This window comes from Salvia hispanica, chromosome 3 (genome assembly GCF_029641045.1).
Source record: "Salvia hispanica isolate PSC_SH4W2 chromosome 3, Shi_PSC_v1, whole genome shotgun sequence".
Lineage (NCBI taxonomy): Eukaryota > Viridiplantae > Streptophyta > Magnoliopsida > Lamiales > Lamiaceae > Salvia > Salvia hispanica.
Window position 1 is genome coordinate 15,709,595 of NC_142694.1, and position 21,875 is coordinate 15,731,469.

General features: G+C 34.0%; 2 protein-coding genes across 2 annotated transcripts; both read right to left on the reverse strand.

Annotated features, from left to right (window-relative positions):
- Nucleotides 1–1,037: 1,037 nt before the first annotated feature.
- LOC125216801 (uncharacterized) lies at nt 1,038–1,738 on the reverse strand. Its single transcript, XM_048118573.2, has one exon. The coding sequence runs from the start codon at nt 1,725–1,727 to the stop codon at nt 1,173–1,175; it is 555 nt and encodes a 184-aa protein (XP_047974530.1). The 5' UTR covers nt 1,728–1,738; the 3' UTR covers nt 1,038–1,172.
- A 5,023-nt stretch (nt 1,739–6,761) lies between these two features.
- Nucleotides 6,762–20,723, reverse strand: ABCD1 (peroxisomal ABC transporter 1). Its single transcript, XM_048112615.2, has 26 exons — nt 20,424–20,723; nt 19,568–19,722; nt 18,735–19,020; nt 18,285–18,509; nt 17,635–17,832; nt 17,066–17,520; nt 16,029–16,164; nt 15,874–15,952; nt 14,740–14,978; nt 14,327–14,631; nt 14,134–14,242; nt 13,891–14,043; nt 13,169–13,268; nt 12,970–13,078; nt 11,845–11,935; nt 11,330–11,454; nt 11,104–11,253; nt 10,177–10,249; nt 9,676–9,856; nt 9,428–9,586; nt 8,619–8,771; nt 8,297–8,527; nt 7,691–7,851; nt 7,544–7,596; nt 7,367–7,445; nt 6,762–7,243 (listed from the first exon to the last, which is right to left on the reverse strand). The coding sequence occupies exons 2-26, from the start codon at nt 19,627–19,629 to the stop codon at nt 7,157–7,159; spliced, it is 3,999 nt and encodes a 1,332-aa protein (XP_047968572.1). The 5' UTR covers nt 19,630–19,722; nt 20,424–20,723; the 3' UTR covers nt 6,762–7,156.
- Nucleotides 20,724–21,875: the final 1,152 nt, after the last annotated feature.

The window sequence follows — 21,875 nt, forward strand, 5'->3', positions numbered from 1 at the left end:
TAAGATAAATATAAATGTGCTACTATAAAATTAACCCTCACTATCTCCACTTTAAAACAACTAATAATAAGAATTACTACATAGATCACAAAATAAAAATTTATAATATCCACGAGATCTCAATCTTGAAACACTAGGCTCATAAGAAAAGCCAGGATCGACTGAGAGAGACCCAATAAAATGCTGCAAAAGTGGCAATCTGAGTTACATTAAGAAAATAAAGAAGGGTAGAACAATAAACAAATAGAAGAGAATCACATGTGAGATTTCATGAATAAGGGATAAGTATAAAAGAGTAGAGAGTATTGCAAATTACACACAACACACGTTGCACCCCATCAATCAGTTAATTACTCATCATGTATGCATGCAAATTAATGGAAGCTATTTTTAGTGCGTAGATCACTACCAAAAAAATTGGAATTCACAGAGCACCATAAGTGCACGAGAACGTTTCTATTTAAAGTGTATATTCTTTGAAACATTTATTTACCTTTTATCCACTAAAACGTCCAATTACATTATACTCCCCCCTCCCTCCTATCATCATTAATTGTCTCATTTTGTTTTTTTTTCAATCCATTAGTTATCTCATTTCATTTTTACTATTTTTGGTAAATGACCACAAGAATCACTAACTAGTCTCATTCCACTCACAATACTAGTATTATAAAACTAGTACTAGTAGATAAAAGTGGATATTTTCTCTCAGTTTCTTAATAAAGTCAAATAATTTCTTAAAATCTACATCAGTCAATTATATGTGGGTCCCAAGAAAATAAGTTCACTTCTATTTTCTGGAAAATTTCACAACCATTATTACATTGTTAATGATATGGGCTCACTCCCTAACACTATTACTACTATTTTTTTTCTTCTCTCTATGATTAAGGGACGGAGGGAATATACGTCACCATGCTAACCTAATCGGAAGATCAAGATTTTCTCGAGCAATACTGCAAAATTATTTGAAGTTTATAAAAATTCTTACGATTATACCATGTTTCTTTTGATCATTACTACTGATATATGTGATGTATATACAGAAGACATGGTACTTATATATTTTGAATTAATAGGAAACAAGTATATTTTCCTAGTACACAAAAAAACATTGTTCAAGTATGTATAATACCTAAACCCTAATCTCACTTCCCTCTATCAAAAAGCCTTCAAATTAAAGCAGCTCCTAATGCAAAGAAATCATAATCTACACAATAATTGCATCCACAATCCATACAATCACATGTATACTCCTTTCTTCTCTTCACCTCTCCAACTTCTTCAACTTTGGTGGCTATCTGCAAAGCCGGGGGCTTGACATCATCAGTATACACGTAACCATATTTCGCAGTCATGACGACCCACTTCTCATTTGGGATGCCAACGACGTCGTTCCATGGCATCTCTGCCCTTGCCAGAAGCTTTGAGCCTCTCATTCTTGATACCAAAGTAGACGAGCTTCTACACCGTAGCTCGAAAACAATGGTTCCTTGCTTGAGTGATTGAATGGTTTGTGGAGTGCCAGAGCAGTTGAGTGAAAAGGTTTGGTTCCATGTTAAGTTGGAGTGTGATGAGATTTGTTGGCTGTCTAATCTTATTCTTTTGTTGCTTGTTGTAGGGATATAGCATCTCACAAAAACTTCTCTTGTTTTGACAAAAATGTTTCTTGCCCTGATTAGGCTCAGCTCAAGGTTGAAAGAAGAAGATAGGGTTTGTGAATCCATTTATTGGAGAGAGGAAATTGGGAGTGAGAAGCTTTAATGGTAGAACATGATATATATAGACTATAGTTGAGGAAATGGTGATTAAATAATTAATTTTTTCCTACTTTGAATGGAAATGGTGAGTAAATAATTAATTTTTCCTACTTTGAATGGATCGAGGAAGCTTCATTAGTGATCTATATGTAATTAAGAACAAGTATAAGATTAGATCGAAATCTAAGTCTGATTATTGTAAAGTATATATCCAACACTTTAATTTGGTAGTGGACCATAAATCTAAAACTAATTTTTCAATTAATATTTATAAACTTTGAGCTCTTCATATTCTTGAAAGGTTTCAAATTCTTAACCCTTAAACGACCTTTTTTTATATACTAAAATAGTGTTAGGATTGCCAGTACAATATGATTCATCGTTTATTGCCTATTGATAATTATAAAGTTAAAGAAAAGGAAAATAAAAGAGTACAACTCCTTTTTGGTCCACAATATATAGCCAAATTATGAATTTTACCCATTACATTCATTTTTCGATTTTTGGGTCCATAGCATACGAAAAGCGCTCCTGATTTGGTCCTTTTTGGACGGCTCAGTTAAAATGCGGAAGTCAACCGTTAATTGGCAAAAGTTTAATTAAATTAAGCAAAAAATACCAATTATTTATTTTCATAAAAAATACTAATTTTTTATTTTCTTTAAAAATACCATTTATTTATTTTCCCCAAATGATTTCCTTTCCCTCTCTTTTTCACTTCATCTTAAAACACACTTCATCTTTTTTTATCTCTCTTTCTTCTCCACACAATCAGCGAAGAACCCTAATTCTTCGTCGTCCTCTCCTACCCTGCAACACACAGAAAAATGGGCACGGCCTTTGATTTAGGCCACTGCTCTACTTTTGTTAGAAGGTAGCGGCACTCCGAATCGTCAGCAGCAACACCCAACCGTCAAAAGGTTGCGGTTCATCCTCACTCACTCGGAAGAAGAAAGGAGGGTCGTCCTCAGTCCCTTCAAAGAAGAAAACACCTTGATTTAGTGTGATCGGTTTTTTGCCATGTAACATATACAATGAATACTTGTTGGTTTTCTTGACTGTTGCTCGATTGTTGGTTTTTTTTGGTTTTGCGTGTGTGGAGATGCAAGCAGCTTCAAGTAACGAGTATGGAGGACATGTATTTTATTTTGCCTAATGAATTTATGCACTCTAATGTATAGGACCGATTTGAAGTACTTTATGAATATGAAGGACGGCTTTCACATGTATATTTTTGCATATTTACTCCCCAAATTCCAAAAACAAGTTTGAACAAGAACAAGTTCAAATGTCGAAGAAGAAAAAGCAAGCAAGCTTGCTCGCAAATGCATCGAACTCAAAATACAAATTTCAAACAAAAACTAGGATTTTCATCAAATTAATTCAACATACAAGATATTTCAACAACTACAAAACAACTACATTAATTTCTCTAATTTTGCCTTCATTTCTGCTTTAATTTCGTCCAACATCAACTGTACAGCCTCAATTTTTTCATTAATTTATGCTAAAACCAACCCTAAATCAGTAGCAACAACTGAGGTTGACGAAGAAGAGGCTTCACCTTGATAAATTGGCTCACACCACTTGAAGAAATTGCATTCGTTCTTCTCACAAGCAAAGTAAAGCTTCTCTTTTGACGGTTTGGTGTTGCTGCTGACGGTTTTCGGAGTGCCACTACCTTCTTTCAAAAGCATAGCAGAGGCCTAAATCGAAGGTCGCGCCCACCGCGTTGTCACTGGAATTGCTGCTGGAAGTCGACCGATGCATTTCAAATGATTTTTCGGTGTGGTGCAGGGTAGGGGAGGACGACGAAGAATTAGGGTTATTCGTTGATTGTGTGGGAAAGAAAGAGAAAGATAAAAAATAAAAAAAAAATAAAAAAAGAAGAAGATGAAGTGTGTTTTAAGATGAAGTGATAAAGAGAGAGAAAGGAAATCATTTGGGGAAAATAAATAATTGGTATTTTTTATGAAAATAAATAATTGATATTTTTTGCTTAATTTAGTCAAACTTTTACTAATTAATGATTGATTTCCGCATTTTAACTGAGCCATCCAAAAAGGACCAAACTGAAGCAATTTTTGTATGTTATGGACCCACAAATCGAAAAATAAATGTAATTGACAAAATTCGTAATTTCACTATATGCTGTGGACCAAGGAGTTGTACTCAAAATAAAATGGACACTTGTTATTCTTGAATCAGAGATGTTTCATGTTTGAATTTAATTTGTTAGTGTCCATGGAATATGGGCTCTCTCTTTCAGTAATTATACTTAATTATGAATGATTACTTCATCATGTTCGAACATATATTTACTTTATAGTATCGACAATTTAGGAAATGCTTAGATTTAATTAATTAGGACGTAGTTTATGATTAAACTGATATTTAATTAATTACCCAATGATCAATAATAACAGTGAAAAATATACAGTACTTTGGAATATGGAGGACTCATTAGGAAATAAATAAAATATATATTTGTGACTTTTTGCATTTTAGAAGAGCCAATTCACTATTGAGAGTAAAAAGGCAGAGATAATAAATAATTAAATATGCTATAAAATTGATCATCAGTATCTCAATTTGAAACAACTAATAAGAATTATTGCAAAGATAGTAGTAATATTAAAATTCATAAAATCCACGAGATCTCAATCTTGAAACACTAGGCACAGAAGTAAAGCAGCAAGGACCAACTGAGAGATAACCAATGAAATTATGCAAAAGTGGTTATCTGAGTTCACAAGATTGAAATGCAGAAAGAATAAAACCATTAAAAAATGAGTGAACTGTAAAAATAGTCCTTGGACTATGCATTTATCTCGCCGATGAACTCTGAACTTTAAAAATATCCTCAGACAACCCTGGACTAAGTATTTATCTCGAAAATGGTCATTTTTCACTGTTTCGTGACGAAAAATACCCTTTTGGGGGGTTTTGAGGGGTTTGGGCAATTTGGTCTTTTTACATTTTAAATCTGATATTATTTCAGTGATGTACTAAATCTGATATTATTTCAAAATTAACATTCTTCTTCCCTTTTGCCATCCTTCACTTCATTTCTTTATTTCAATATTAGATTTAATTTTAAAAAATTAAATTTTAAATTTCAATTATTAAATATCAATAAATTTTTTAAATTATTAAAATTATTATTAAATAAAAAATTAAAAGTTTTAATTAATATTTGATAGTGTCTAATATTTAATTAATAAGGTACGACGACACCTTAGTTTTAATCATAAATAGATCATATAACACGATTTATTGCGAAATAAATATGCATCTAATGTAAGACTAATATAATTTTTGTTTATTAATTTGAAAACAGTCAAAATTAACTACAAAATTTCAACAAAAATTCTCCTATATCAAATTTTTAGTCAACTTCATAATATTTTTAGTCAAATTCTCCTATACATTATATGCATATTCAATTCGGAATAAATCGTGTTATATGATCCATTTATGATTAAAACTATTAAATATTGATTAAAACTAAGGCATCGTCGTCACTTATTGATTAAATATTAGACACTATCAAATATTGATTTAAACTATTAATTTGTTATTTAATAGTAATTTTAATAATTAAAAAAATTTATTGAATTTAAAATTGAAATTTAAAATTTAATTTTATAAAATTAAATCTAATATTGAAATAAAGAAACAAAGTGAAGGATGCCGAAAGGGAAGAAGAATAATAATTTTGAAATAATATCAGATTTAGTACATCACTGAAATAATATCAGATTTAAAATGTAAAAAGACTAAATTGTCCAAACCCCTCAAAACCCCCCAAAAGGGTATTTTCGTCACGAAATAGTGAAAAATGACCATTTTCGAGATAAATGCTTAGTCAGGGTTGTCTGGGGATATTTTTAAAGTCCAGGGTTCATTGGCGAGATAAACTCATAGTGCAGGGATTATTTTTGTAGTTCACTCTAAAAAAAATAGAAGAAAATTAACACGTGAGATTGATGAATAAGGGATGAGCACAAAAGAAAAAATTACAATTGAATATTATACACACTGCACATACTCATGTGACTCATGTATGCACATTATAAATGTGGAAGCTGCATAACATAATAGTGTATAGCTATTGTGACACTTATTTGAAGTGATGCATTAAATTTCTCTAAAATTGGCAAACAATATCACAAACTTTACCCCGAGTTGATTATTTTCCACTAATGAAAAATTCCAACTATATTAATAGATTAAGAACAATTTTGGAGGGTGTGCTTCAAGAAAAACTATCTTTAAAGATTGCAAAACTTGAAGCTCTCAAAGTTGTTATCGAGAAATTAAAAAAAAAATTCAAAAAATTCATTGGTGGAAAATAACAAACTCATAGTAAAATTCATGATATTAGTTATCAATTTCAAAATTCATTGAAAACCCCAATTTTTTTTAAAGTTTCATGATATTAGGTGACAATATCCCTTTTAAACAATACTCCATACTCCATTTTTATTGTGTAATCTACGTAACTATTGGAACCGTTACAAATAGTAATAGTAGGATTCACTTTGTAACTTTTAGTATCTAAAAAGAGCCAATCTGCTATTGAGACTAAAAAGGTAGTAGTAGTAGTAGTAATAATGTAGTATAATAGTTATAAATATGCTTAGAATTGGCAATCACTATCCCAGATCTAACTGTAAAACAACTAAGAGAAGATTGGATAGTAAAGCTAGAATAACCACAGATAGTAAAAATATCGCATTTCCACCCTGCATATATTATTACACACACAACACACAGTCATCAACCAGTAAGGTTCCCACTACTTGATCATATCACAGCATTGGATCAAGATGCACCACTCAATACAACTAAGAATATGCTTCTTTCAGTTCCAACTCCAAAAATAAAGAAAACATATCATTGCTTAAAATGCCAACTAAAGTAGTAAAGCCCCCTAGCTAAAGGGATAAGGAACATTCACAGTCAGCAATATGTCTAACGGAACGACGACACGGTACATTAACAGTTTGGAAGGCAGCATTATTATACCAGTGCCTATAAATTGATTGATTATAAGATATTACAACAGAACCGAGATGATTATCGATCAACCACTGTCACTTTACAAAGTTCGTTCGCTCTAACTATTTCTGCAGTCATCTACCCCATCATCCACCAAATTAACCAACAAAATCAGAAAATAAATTTAAAGACATGTATATTATATGCTCTAATTTTGTATTATTATTTGATTCACAATAATAACTCTATATAGTCTGATTTGGCTCAACCATGAGAGAGGGCTGCCACTTTTCAGGTTTGCTCGAATTTCCATCATTTCCTTGTGCTGAAAAGTGTTGCTGCTAGCCCAAAATATCATGTGTACTAGGTAAAACACAGAAGAGCATCCTTACTCACTGCTGAATTGTACGAAGCTCCCATTTACCCTCCCCGTCAATTAATCTTAACTCCACTGAGTGGTATGGTATCAAAGCAGGACGCTGCCAAAACCGTTTACCATGTCACAAGTTTGCAAGTGATAAATCTAACTAGTACTACATATAAGCCACGTAAATAAGATCAAAATAAGGCATATGCAGAAAAAGCTTGGATGCTCTCTGTACCTGTGAGGATGTTATAACGGTAATCCCGGATTCAGTTGCCAGCTTATAAAGGTGCTCTTCAACATCAACACTTGTTGCACTTCATAAAAATAGCAAAAGGGAAGAAATGTTACTATCGTGAAAATAATTAGGTTTCATCTCTGGAAACTGAAGGAAGAGAATAAGAATATATATTACTTGGTGCATTCATCCAGGACACCGAACTGGGGCTTGTGGAAGAACAATCGTGCCTTGAAACATAGAACAAGTAACATCAACAATTGTGTATATTTCCAGAAGTTAATATATCCTTGAAACATGTCTTTGTGTGTGAGGTTAACGCACCATGCCTAGACGTTGTTGTTCCCCAAGAGATAAAATGTCTTCCCAGTTTTGGCTAGTATCCCATCCGCCTTCTCTTTCCAAGAGATATAGTAATTTAACCTTCTCCAGGATAGACCTCAGATGCTTATCCAAAAAGTTTGTGGCACCATTTGATTCTTCACCTAGATTCAGGAATCACGACATATCAATTTAGGTGAAACATATCATGGCATTCATTAACTTAACCTATTGCTATGTATTACAGATTTTTTAACTTTTTAAAATTTTTATAATTATTTAGTAAATTTGCAATGGGTCTTTTTTCCACACAAATGAATGAGAATGACAAATGGTCAACATCTTGATACTAAAAAACCAAACTAATATGAAAGAAAACTCCCACATATGAGCCTGAAGACATGATAAACTGTTTAAATAGATACAAGTTCTTAAACAATAAAAATGTGTTTTTAATAACTGCTGGGGGAACAGAAGGTATAGCAGAGAATACTCCATGTAAGTGACTACTTGTAGCACATCAAGATTCAACATACAGATATCAAAACCTCAGTGTGAAAAGCCAATAAGAAGTTAGCCAGAAAAGGAATAGGAAGAAATTAAGATTACCTTCTTCAGCTAAATATAGCAACCTTTTCTCTGCCTCATCACAAGAGAGAGGATATATTATTTGATCTCGGAGAGTTCCTAAGCATGTATATGGTCGCTGAGGCACATAAAAAAGACGACACTGGGATTTATAATCAACTTCTTGGTAAGGTTTAATGAGGTTTCCGCTGACCACAGGCCAAAGTCCTCGAAGGACTCTGAAGATCGAACTTTTTCCACTTCCATTTGGACCTTAAGACAGAAGAAATTGTACAAATAAGCACCAGTAATATTGTGCAGATATTCACAGAACAAGTGAGCAGTAAAGAAAATATATACTAACCTGTAACAAGCAGGCTCTTCCCAGGAACAATTTCACACTCTAACTGTCTAGCCAGAACTTTCTGACCTGGTGTAATTATATCCACCTTGGAGAAAGAAATAATATCATCTGAGAGTTCGGCAGATTTAGATCTTAAAGAGCCATTGTATTCTCCTGCAAAGTACATTCATGTCAGCCTGATAGACAACCTCAAAGCTATGTTTATTCAAATGCATTTCTTCTCCAATTCTAGCAAAAGCTGTCTTGAGTACTATGTTTATCCAAATGCATTTCTTTATTGCAGGCCCTATTTTCTAATTTCCCAAAATTTACATCTGCTTCATTCTCCATGCTCGCCTTTAAGGAAACTAGTCACACTTCACAGAATAAATGTTTGTTTTTTATTAAAGAAACAAAAAACTCAACCAAGAAAAAAGGCACAACATGGGACAATTAGTTCACAAAACAGATACCAACAGATCTAAATAAAACAACTCCAGTCTCTAGTTGAATCTTATATAGAAGGCTTTAAATCATATGATTGACATCTATCTAGCCACTCTAACATAAACCCTCATCCGCACCTCTAATAGTCCATTTGAATTACAGTTCATCTTGACGCACATTGTATTTTTCCCACCATTTGTTTAAGAAACATGAAATTATTTATTTCACACCATGACATGCAACCTATTCAGCAATTACTAGTAAAAATCTTATTCTGCTGAAACAAAACTTCCATATATACCCTAAACTGATTGAAAACAACATTCACATGAAAAAGTAACGCCTATACCGTTTGACGGACGACAAATAAATGGAATACAAACCATGATGATCAGTTTCCAGAAGCTCTTCAAGTTCAAAAATTCTGTTGATACCACCAGACAGCTCAACGAATTTCCTATGCAGCTCAAGAATATCACCAAATGCCAAAAAGCTCTGAGATACAACAGATGCCAAGAATCGTAAGGCATGCGCCAGTTCACCTGAAATAGAATTTACCATAAAGAAAGGAAACACTCAGAACAAAATTTTAGTAAATAAAGCAACAAAGTGTGAGAGAAACTGATTCCACCTTGAGTTGAAGTCAAGGCTCGATCACCCTTATGCTCCATGGCATACAGCAAGCTCAATCCCCAAGTGACATTATGAGGAAGTTGCTTTGTGATGAAGTCATCTATAATACCAAACAACCATCTCTTCCTAAGAAGTAGCATTGAATGGTTAAAAAGTGCTCCAAACTTCATGTCAATCATCTGCAAGTAGGAAGAGCAATAATCAGAAGTAAATACCAAAATCAACATGAGCACCTGAAGCAAGCCTATAATACTTGCCAAAAAGAAGCTATTAAGTCTAAGATATCTCTCAGTGGAAGTAGAGACAAGAAACAAGGATATTCGTATTCATGCTTAATTACATTGTCTGAGTAATCCTGAAGATGCTCTGATAAAACGGCAAAGCGTATTGACATTTCAGATAAAACAAAGCATGGACTACCTCTGTAGCAATAATTTACTTTTTAAATGACTAATCAAAGTAAACTAATTGCCAGAGCTAGTGGTGATAGGACAAGTACCTCTCTCTCTCTAGAACCACCACCAAAGAAAGCAACAGACTCTGCATGTGTCCGCAATCTTTCATGCATGTACCTTATAAACAAAGTATTTAATAAGGGTCAAAACAAAGAACTGAGGCTTAAAATTGTGAAAAGTCATTCTCGTTCGCCACTTTCACCATCGATGTCAAATTGATACATGAATTTCAGCCAATAGTCTAGCTGATAAATAAATTTTCTCATAAATGGCCAGAAACTGACATACAACACCAGAAATTTTGCAGATAATAATTACTCCTTCCGTCCTCAAAAAATAGACTAGTTTTACCATTTTAGGCCGTCTCCCAAAATTAGACCAAGTCTAAACATGGAAAGTTTTAACCATTTATACAACACTAATAATGTGGACCCCACATACTTTCACTATCTTTTCCTTCTCTCTCTTACTTTTTCCCATCTCTCTCTTACTTTACCAATTGCACATTAAAACTCATGCCATTTACAAGTTTGTCTATTTTTTGAGGACGGAGGGTGTATTACTCATTGTACAGTACTCACTAAGATAATCTGAAAATGACATATAATGGGTTCAAGGATAACAGAATGGGACAGAAATGAGACATTGTTGTTTGGTGGTGAGGAATATTCTCTTCAATAGTTATCGATATCCCCAAAGTGGTTGATCATCTATTCTTCTCCTTATTTATGAGTATCAAAGCATAAAAGTTTACATCCCCCCTTACTTTCACACCCACTCCCGCTCCCTTCGACGTATACTAACCAAACACTCCCTTCTTCCGTACTATTAGGCCATTAAGAAATACCTGAGAATCAGTTTAAGCATTTTCAACTGCTCCAGTGAGTTGTATCATATTGTCATGTTTGACGAACATGAACCAGAATCATTCATTTCAAACTAAGCATCTTTGAAAATGAAAATATGATCACCTAAAAGTTCCTTCCATTTGTTGCTCCTGACTAGTCAGGTCACCAAAGTCGGGTGTAACAATCCTTAGGAATCCTAAACCTAGTAACATGTATGTGTACAGAATAGCCACTCCTCGTCGACCAGTCAGTAGCTTCATTCTCCAGGTGAACCTGTAAATCAGAGAAAATATAGGTAACTAAGCAAGCAGATACTAGTGCACTGCACAAGCAACTTCTAAAAAATTACCATAGTATATCAACAGTCGGTTTAACCATTCCAGTGACCAAACCAGACAAATCAGAGGTCAACTTCTCCAAGTCTTGAGTTAATCTCTGATCCGCATCAATGTTTGCTCGTGATATGTTAAATACCTACATACAACCATGTGATGTCAAGGTGATTTGGAAAAAATATTGTAACAAATGTTTAGAAAATTGACCATTCCATACACCACACCATATGGAATACCTATAGAACACCAATGTACTCAACGAAATCATGTATGTTTAAAATGCATCACGTCCATAGAACAATGGTGGTGGGTCTGCCTAGTGGCAATTACAAACTGGAGTAGGACAATAAATCAAAAATATAAAATTCATTCTGGAAGTGGAACTATTACCTAATGGCAAAAGGCAGGTTATCTTCTTTTGCCACCCTTTTCAACAGTAAATATAAAGATGTGCATATGCAGCATCTATTCTAATTCTAACACTTACCAGAAGCATTGTTTATCACTATTAACTGATGCAACTCAGTACCTTATAATATGCGTTCTTTCTTAGGTAGCTCCGAAGCAAGTGCCTGGTGAGGCGAATTCTCCATCCAAGTGCAAGCAAAGACGTCAGGTGCCTGTAAACAGGAGGTGGTGAAGTGATATTCAGCCAATAATATCAATGCCAAAAGTTTCAGCACCAAATCTGGCTGATCTAATAAGGAAGCACATAATTTATACAACCACTAGACACAATTACCCAAGAATAACTAACAATAAGAAATAAAAATGAAATGTCTGAATTCAAGAAGCAACAAGAGTGCAAGTAACAACTAATACTACTACATAGATCCATAGGTAAAATGTAACAACTAGACTACTTGATTAAAACTAAAGTGCGTGGCTATTCATGCCCATTCCAATCTAGAACAAGCTGAAGATGCAACACCATTCATAGAATTTAATAATAATAATAATAATAATAATAATAATAAAATATTCATAGCTAATATTATAAAAAAATGTTTACAGTAAGTGTTAAAACTATTGGAAGGATATCTGAATTTCTTAAAAGCCTACATAAGACAAAAATTGGAAAATACCAAATAAATGTGATTTAATAACAATAATACTAATAATACCACTGCTATTTGTTCAATCTCAAATTGTATTTCATCATATGAAACAAACTTTATCCATTGTCAGCAATTACCTACTTAATTATCGGTTGCGGAAATGAATTCAAGAAAGCAATTACCTACTTAATTATCGGTTGCGGAAATGAATTCAAGAAACTAAGTAAAAAATTATAATTTCATTCAAGTCACAAGAAAATGGAAATTATAATCTCATTCATACTGCATTACTTATGTATACAAGCCATAGGAATTCTAGAATTATTTATACCATTCGTTTAATTTGATTCCTACATACCAGCCATCCCCTTATTGATTTCCATGAAATTACGCTTATGTATTGAAGCTTGATTACAAATATAATCTCACTCATGTAACAAATTCATTTTCTTTGACATCAAATTACCAACTTCCGGTACTCTAGAAGGAACAACTTAGATCAGTACATGTGCGCATGCAATATATAATTATATTGGACACTAATCACGTAACCATGCATCATGCATACACCTCCTTTAGATACTAAAAGTAAGTACCTCAACGATGGAGCAACAAATGAAGATGCAGCACTTTGAAGAACGCTAACACCGATCAACTTGATGAAGGCAGCCTTATCTTGCTCCAGGACAAATTTTACAGTTGTCCCTGAGATAATTGATGTGTAAATATTATACATGCATGTTTATTATTAACAGTGCAAGAAGAATAAGCAATATTATAAAACAGAAGAAATACCATTCAAAGAAGCAATGCGATCTGATATCCAGGTCCTGGATAACACTAATATGGCAACTGCAAGCAGCTGTGCGCCCTGCTTATCAAGCACTGTGGGTACCTAAAGCTAATAGGTCAGCAAGTGCAGTATATATATACAACATGATAATAAATGTAGCCTGAGAAAGTCGCTAACATGATGTTTCCAAAAACCTTCTAAGACTGATTGCACAGTTTTGAGTGTGTTTTCAGGTATCAGATTCTTATCAGATAATGTAGGGAAAAAACAATTGAAAATCTAAAGTACTAACATTCTAACCTCAACTTTTATCATAACTGTGATTTTCCTTGACTCTTTCTCCTCACCACATTTTGAAAAATAACGGAAATGTAAAATTATGTCTCCTAGATATTTTTTTTGCAAACACTACCAGTGTTTGAATTTTTCAGCTTCTAGTCACCATTTGTTATGCCATTAGTACAAAATTTATGTCAACAATCAGTCCTCCTGCCCTGCCCTATTTTTATAGGATTTCGGGGATTCCCTACTGAGTTGAGGGTGTCCCAGGGTTCCCCCTTTAAGTTAATGTAGCATCTCTAGAAAAACTTGATAAATATGACTGAAGGTAATCAACTTCATATCTACTCCACATAATTAAGAATAAGCTCACAGATAGCAGATATAGAAGGTAACAAATTGAAAATGATCAACTAAAACAGCTTCAGTAGTAATGAGTGCTTACTAGTATCTTAAACATGGAAGCTACTCTGAGAGGTAAAATCCTTGGAACAATTTGCAGCTGAGGAAAAGCAGGTGGCAAATAGTCATCTCCTTCACTAAGAGATGCTGCTAGCAACTGTGAAGAATGTGACCTAGAAGCAGAAAATGCAGGTTCCTGACAATGATATTCAAAGTAAATTTCAATAACAAGGGGGTGCATCTAAATAATAATTTATAATAAATCAGAAGAATATGTGAAAGAAACCTTAGTATTAGCAAATGCACGTTGGACAGTCATCGCATCACTTTGGCGCTCTGTATCAAAACTTCTTCTTGTAACAATTTCAGAATCTGTAAGAGCTGGAGACTCAGCCCTACAAATCGATGCAATTTCGTAAATGTAGAGGAGAACTGCACTCTTAACATCGGAACTGGAATATCTAATTCAAAGGTCCTACCTTTTGTAATGGACACTCCAGCCTCCTTCACCGTCCAGAGATAGGACAACATCATGAAAGGCGACTAATGCAGGGCGATGAGAAATTGTGATGCATGAGGTACCCATTGCTCGAACTTTGGCACAGAAACGTTCTTCCATATCAGTAGTCACAGCACTTGTGCATTCATCTAGGATAGCAAATTTAGGTTTATGGTAAAACAGACGAGCCATTCCCAGTCTTTGTTGCTCTCCTAAAGACAATTCATCACCCCAATTAACCTCCTTCTCAGATGGGTAGCGGTCTAGCAGATACTCAAGATCCACCTAAACCAAATATAATACTCAATCAAAACAAAGTTTTACTGAGTGTGGAAGCTTCAGGACTGTACGACTACAAAAGATTGGAGAACATATACTTTAGAAGAATCTCACATTTTTCAGTAACTCTGCCATTTCATTTTCTGTAAGGGGTTCAACCTCCTGATCTGCTGTCAGTGGATAAATTAGCTGATCGCGCAGAGTCCCCACTGCCGTATATGGTCTTTGTGGTACATAGAAGATCTCCTTATTTAAATCAGAACCAACTCCAGGTTTCACGATATGACCAGATATCAACGGCCATAAACCACCCAAAACACGAAAGAGGGAGCTTTTTCCACTTCCATTTGGACCTTAAAATACATCGAATTTATATTATTACAAATTACAAATTCATCCATGAAATATAAATCCAGCAAAATTAAATGTTTGACTCTTCCATCGGATAGGAATGTGGGATTATGTATTTATAACTAAAGGTGGCTAGATTATGGTGTTTTATTAAAACCCAAAAAACAATAACAATCCTCCTAAGGGTTCAGGCCATACATTCTCCATATAACAAAGCACCAAAAACCATAAAACCAGATATTGAACTTGATAAAAGAATGTGACTCCTTTAATCTCATTTCAGTATCGCTTACACTACCACTTACCAATAACATTAGTATATACTAATTTAAGAAGGGGTGTGCAAAAATTGGCCGAACCAAACTGAAGTAAGTTTGGTCAGTTTGGTTCGGTTTTAAACCATTCGGTTATTCAGTTTAAAATATAAACAAAATAAATCCCTACCTCATTTGCTTTTCTCAAACCCCAACCAAATAAATTAGTACAGGTTCTTTCAATTCCCTTTTGCAACCCAAAAATTGAGTGAGACAAATGCTTTTCTTCAATCATCTCAGATATGTATTTTCTTGTCATTTCTAATTTTATTGAAACGGAATAAGTATACTAGGGGGTGTTCGGTTTGCAAGATTGTATCTCGGGATTAAATATGTAGTGTGTTTGGTTCATGAGATTCAATCCCACAACTCAATCCTAGATGGATAATCATGGGATAATTAGTCATAGCTAACCCCTCCAACTAAAATAATCTCACAACTCAATCCTAGACTATATCTTAGTACTATTTTATCTAGGAAACCGAACACCACCTAAGATGAGCCAGTGACATGATGAATAAGTAGATTATATATAACTATGTAGTGAACTATGGAAAAGCCACAATAGACCAACAAAACCTACCAGTTATTAAAAGATTAGAGCCAGATTCAACCCTTAGAGTCAAATCCTCCACCAAGACATTGCCGGTTGGAGTAACAACCTGAAACATCATATGTGCTTTGAGGTCTGGCAAAGATGAGAAGAATAAGGAAATGAAATGCCAATTTTTTTGCTACCTTGACACCATCAAACTCGATATAATTAGCCTCACTAACATAGTTCCTATGCCCATCAGGCTGTTGAGAAGATGCATCCCGTGTGGCTAGCTCTCTAGATATACCCATGAGTTCATGTATACGATCTGCGTAACCACTGCATAACAAAAGAAAAAATTCATCTACACAATAAAACTGAATATAGTTTAACTAGCATAGTAGCTCAACCAAAATAATTACAATGACGCCACATCCACAGCTGACAAAGAAAATCTCGAGCATCTAGCTACAAAAAAGTAACTTATCTTTATCAACCTAATCCAGAAACATCTCGTAAAGTACTAATAACTTCCATTAGACATATGAACCATAGGTCAATAACAAAATTTTAGGATTTTGTGTCAGAAATCTTAACTACCAATCATGAAAAATACAATAATTCATCGTCAGAGACTTTACTGTGCAACAATGCATCTTAAATTTGACACATTGAGAGATTACCAATATCTTTTTGAACTAGGAACCACCCCCATCTGAAGCAGTTGATACTTGATAGTACACAAAATAATTATGAAATACAAATTGCTGGGCTAAACCAAGTGATCAAACACGAATAAAGAGAACTAATTGGCAAGACGTTTATATCTTATAGTTTTGTTTAGAAACATATTACCATCAAACTCTGCATTGACTGGTCACAAATCCTTGAGTATATCAAATAAATTCAGAAGTACCAAAAAGGCCTGTTTCATTAGCTTTTTGGTTAATACCAACAGTACTAAATACCAAGGCTTGAAAGGTTAGGTTTAGAAATTAAACTAGTCAAAGCTTATTATCAAAGTGTTAAGCTTCCCCGAATTATCACTAACTCTTCCCATAAAAATGAAGATTTACTAGGAAGAAGATGGTAGCGATTATAAAATGGAGATGCCAAAGTAACAATCTAATAATTCAAAGCAATAAAGACAGTTTAACTTGTGCACCATGAAATAACATTTTCAGGGGTCCTCTAAGATAAATAACATTAGAAACTGACGAAGAGTTAAACAAGAAAATACCTCAGGCGATTAAGCCGCCTCGAACTTATAGAAAGTGTTCCCAGTGACTGAAATAATGAAATTATAACACTTGTATGATATCTCAAGTTGCTCAGCATCTCTGCGCGTCCCAAGGTAGAAGAGTCAGGTCTGAGATTGCCAGAGAAAAAGGGCTCGATAATCAAGATAACAGCAACAGTAGCACCAAGATACTTGAGTAAGAAATCCTGAATCATGCCAAACCACCAATGATCATGAAGAACAACCCTCATGTGCCTAACAAGATTTTCAAACTTCTTCTGAATGTGAAACTCTTCTCTCTTTTCTCCTCCGTAGAGTGCAATGCTTTCTGCATGGGTCCTTAACCGTGAATGCAACTGCCTATATTCACCTTCAAGCTGCTGTTCTTTGGACATGAGCTTTCCAAATGCAGGTGAGAAATTCCTAATTGTGCCCCCTGCCCCCAACACGTAAGCCTACAAAATGACAACATACAAAAAGACAAAGGCAGCTCAATAATTTGAGAGAACACAGTGATTGCAGTATTAAGAAAACATATAGCTCATAGAAATACGTTCAGAAGTTCCTACCAGTATCCAGAAAATGTATTTGGGGCTTGCATATGAACATAGACGCCAAGTATAAAGCACCCCATCTGTAACAGCAATTAGATCCTCTTGTACAAGATCACTCAGCTCAGAACAAAACTTTGGTATATCACTGGCAATTCGCTGCTCAGGGTTGCTTATTCGGCCATCGACATGAGACATCTTGTAGTACACCATATTCTAAATGTATAAAATCAATAATAATTAGATTGAATTGAGTTTAAACCACTTCTCACTATGCATACATTTGAATATCAAGAATACAGTGGTTCAAAAGATGTATCTCAATCATAACGGGGAAGGAAAAAATTACATGTGGATATGCAATATACGTCCCAGTCGTCCACTAAATAACAAACGGGGAGACTTCATTTGCAGAAAGCCAGAGACAATTACAGCCACACTTAAACTTACTGGACAACCAATTAGTAAGTAAAACTTGTGTGAATAAAAGAAAGAATAACATAAATCATATAAAAATCTACGGTGTCCCAAAACCACTATTTCACTAGGCTAATTTGGATCATCAAGTGCTACTTTTACTTCTTAAGTCTTAGCAGAGATAAAATTTAATAGTATTAACAAATGGAGCAAGTGGAAAACACAGTTATATAAGCTGTACTGAAAATTACCTGAAAATATTGTGCATGTGTAAGCTTTGTCAAGACTTTACGGAACCGTAAACTTAGAGTCCCTGTTATGTACTTGGAGGTGGAATTCAGTGTTGACAGGAGGAAACAAAGCAAAATATTTTCAATAATAAGACGCAGAAATGCTGGAACACGCCGGAGAAAAGCAGAACGGAACAGAAAACCTTGAACTTTAGCTAATCTGTTGCTTACAGCAGTTCTAGAGACCTGGAAATTCAGAAAGCAAGAATCAAGACAACTGATGTAACTGATTCAGTGCGCCAACACCACATTAAGGAACAATGCAAGGAAAGCTCTATGGTACTACATAAATTCAACGATAATTATTACATATGACATTTTGGTAAATGAAAAGTTTAACTAAAGACAAGAAATCCTAACAAATAAATGTCTGTATATCAAATTTTGCCTCTCTTGAGTGGAAAACTTTACCGCTATAGCCAGCAGCGATAAAATATCTAGTGCACCCATTCGCCCCATACGAGATAACAGAATAGCCACCAAAACCTGGAGAGATCTCAAAGTCCCTCTCCTCTGCTTACTCGTTCTGACATTCTTATCAGTTTCGATCAATTGGTCTTGTTCACTTTTAATGTCCTCCACTCCGTTGGAATTACCAAAAGAATTGTGCCTTCTAGAGCTATTTCGCGACTGCACATAAGCAGCTGCAGCAGTTCCACCAACAGCTACAACACTAGTGGCAAGTAGTAGAGCTTTCCTGCAATAAAAAACATGTGTATAAGCCAAGTGCAAAATCGCAGTGACAATCACTGACGAGAAGAGTCAGTATCAAAAAAAAGTTCCCCGCAGGAGCAAATCCTCCAAGGGAAAGAAAGAGAGTAGAAAAGGAAATAAAGAGAAATGTGATTATGCATGGCTATGCCTATTCTTTTAATATGAAAGATGAACTAAATGTAACACTTGCTGTTTACTCAGCATTTTCCATGTGTACCTGAGTCGTTCCTTTTTCATTTAAGTGTCCGGAAGGAAACAAATTTAAATAGTGGGTTCGTAATTTTAACCCAGGAGATATGTATCTACGTCACATGCATTGAGTCTTAACCATCCATGCACTAGGATGAAAAGTTCCCTCTCCTTTCTTTGTTGTCTGGGATCTAATTTACTAAATAGTCTTTCCCCCTTGTGGTTGTGTCTCATCATTTCTATTCACTTTCAGTATTTTTATTTAAATACTTCCAGATTTACTGCAACAGTGCAATATAACAATATCTAAATCATACTCAAAGTAAGTAAAGATAATTTACCTTCTTGAGGACAGAAGGCCACGACCATGTTCAGTCAGCTGTAGAAGCTGAAGAGAAGGCATGTTTGAAGCCAACCTCCAGCAGATAAACAAATTTCAACGACCGAGGATCTGCCTTCTTGAGGTGGTGATAAAGATTGTTTTATGTTCTCATACCTGTTGAGTTTAAAACTATTATAACACACGATAAAATAGATTTTATACAAACAATCACGCACCCTACAAGATATAAGTTGGCATTATAGGCAGTTTCTGCAGTTAATCACAGCTCACGGAATCAATACATATTAGCAGTGAGTTCACCTTTAGCGACCTGATACGTCATCTTAACATGTAAATACAAAATCAGAATATCCTTTTTAGTTCCGACACATCCCTATGGCACTTAAGGGAGAAGCAAACAATACCTCATAAACTTCGCATCAGATTTATTATTGGAAAATTAATTACATCATCACCAAACCATTAGATGCTGATGTATGCAATATAGTCCCATAGTCACCCTCCTCAAAAATTCCCTCACTGTAGCCTCATTTGCATCATTTTACACTAGGTTTCTAATTCAGTGTTAAGTTTGAGTTTCAAACCTTAATACCAAAATCATAGACAGCTCATAAACTTACTCGCTTAATCAAACCTAAGCTAACTTGATCAGATTCAGTAGTATAATTTATAGATCCTATTAATCGCCAGTTCATAGGTGTACTTGTATGCTAACTAATTAATCAATAGCGCTTACACAAAATTAAACAAATCAATATCATTCCACTCTTCTTTGACAAAAACGGCTAATTCATCATTTCCGGATAAAAGAAGAACAGTGGAAAAATCATCTAAGCTAGCTACGAGCAGCTAACCTTAAAATTCAACCAGCAAAGGTGCGCCGTTGCTCTCTTCTCCGTCGGCAAACACTGAATCAAATCGGTGTATACTTGAGTTTGCAAACAATCAATCAACGAAGGAAATTGAGTGAGCTAAAATCGTAGAAAACAAGATGCCTAAATTTGCCTAAATTTGCGTAGGTATACGAGTAGCTGATTGGTGTGTGTAACGAACTACACAAGCCGTATTAAATTAAACCAGAAAGGTGTTTTGGGGAGAGAGGAATTATGGTTTTGGGAAAGAGAGAGAAAGGGTATGAACTTTGAAGGCAAATCTTTTAATCTAATTTAGATTATTTTTTTATATATTTTGGTATCTGTTTTTGGGGAAGAATCAGCTGCATTTTCGTTCGTGTGCTTGCTGCCACGTAAGCAAAGTGCCTAGGTAAGCGTGAGGATGTAATTTGCGGCCGATAAATTAAATATTTAACGGCGACAAAATATACTTATGTCACGGCTCGATTTTGGAAATTTGTTTCATAATATGGAAATAGAGTAAAAAAAAGAGATTGAGATTTTTAATTAATATGGATTTTAAAATGAGATTTTTGCGATGAGACGACTGCAAAAGTAGGAGTATACAGGGTTGGGCTTGGATTATTTTGGGAGGCACAGATGAATAAAATTTAATATATAGTGGAGTACTAGATTTTTTTGAATTATTCGTAACTCAATTATAAAGGTTAGCGTCAAATTAGACCATTAAGTCTATTATAATTGGTCCAATTATTGATAAACGATTGAGATACATCGCTGAACTTATATATACTCCATTTTTATACAGTGATCACTGTTATTAATAACAAAACATTAGTATAAAGTTAAGAGATGCTTTTTTTTTTAGAGTGAACTACCTGATCTTTTACTTTCGCACGTAAATGGTACCTGATCTTTATTTTATATCGTTTTTGGTACCTATAAATCACATTTTTGGTACCGAATGCAATTTTCTTCCTAAAATACCCTTTAAACAAATATATTTCTCATTTATGTCATAGAGGGTATTTTGGGCATACATAAAATTAGTGTCAAAAGTGATATTATAATATCTTCTCTCATTCTCCTCACTCTTTATACTATTATTATTAATCAATATTAATATTATTATTTTGATGTTATAAATTAATAATTAATTCAATTTTAATATCATTCAAATATACTTAAATATAATTATAACTAAAATTATATTTAATTATTATAATAATATTATTGTTATAATACTAAAATTGATAGTAATTAATAAATAATTGTAGTATAATTTATAAACTTATAGTAATTAATAAATAATTGTAGTATAATTATATAAATTATGAATCACATAATATTATGTAATAATAATTATTATTATAATAATTATTGTTATTATTATTATTAGTTTACATTAAATTAGTAACTAATCAATATAGTCTTAATAAAAATTTAACATTG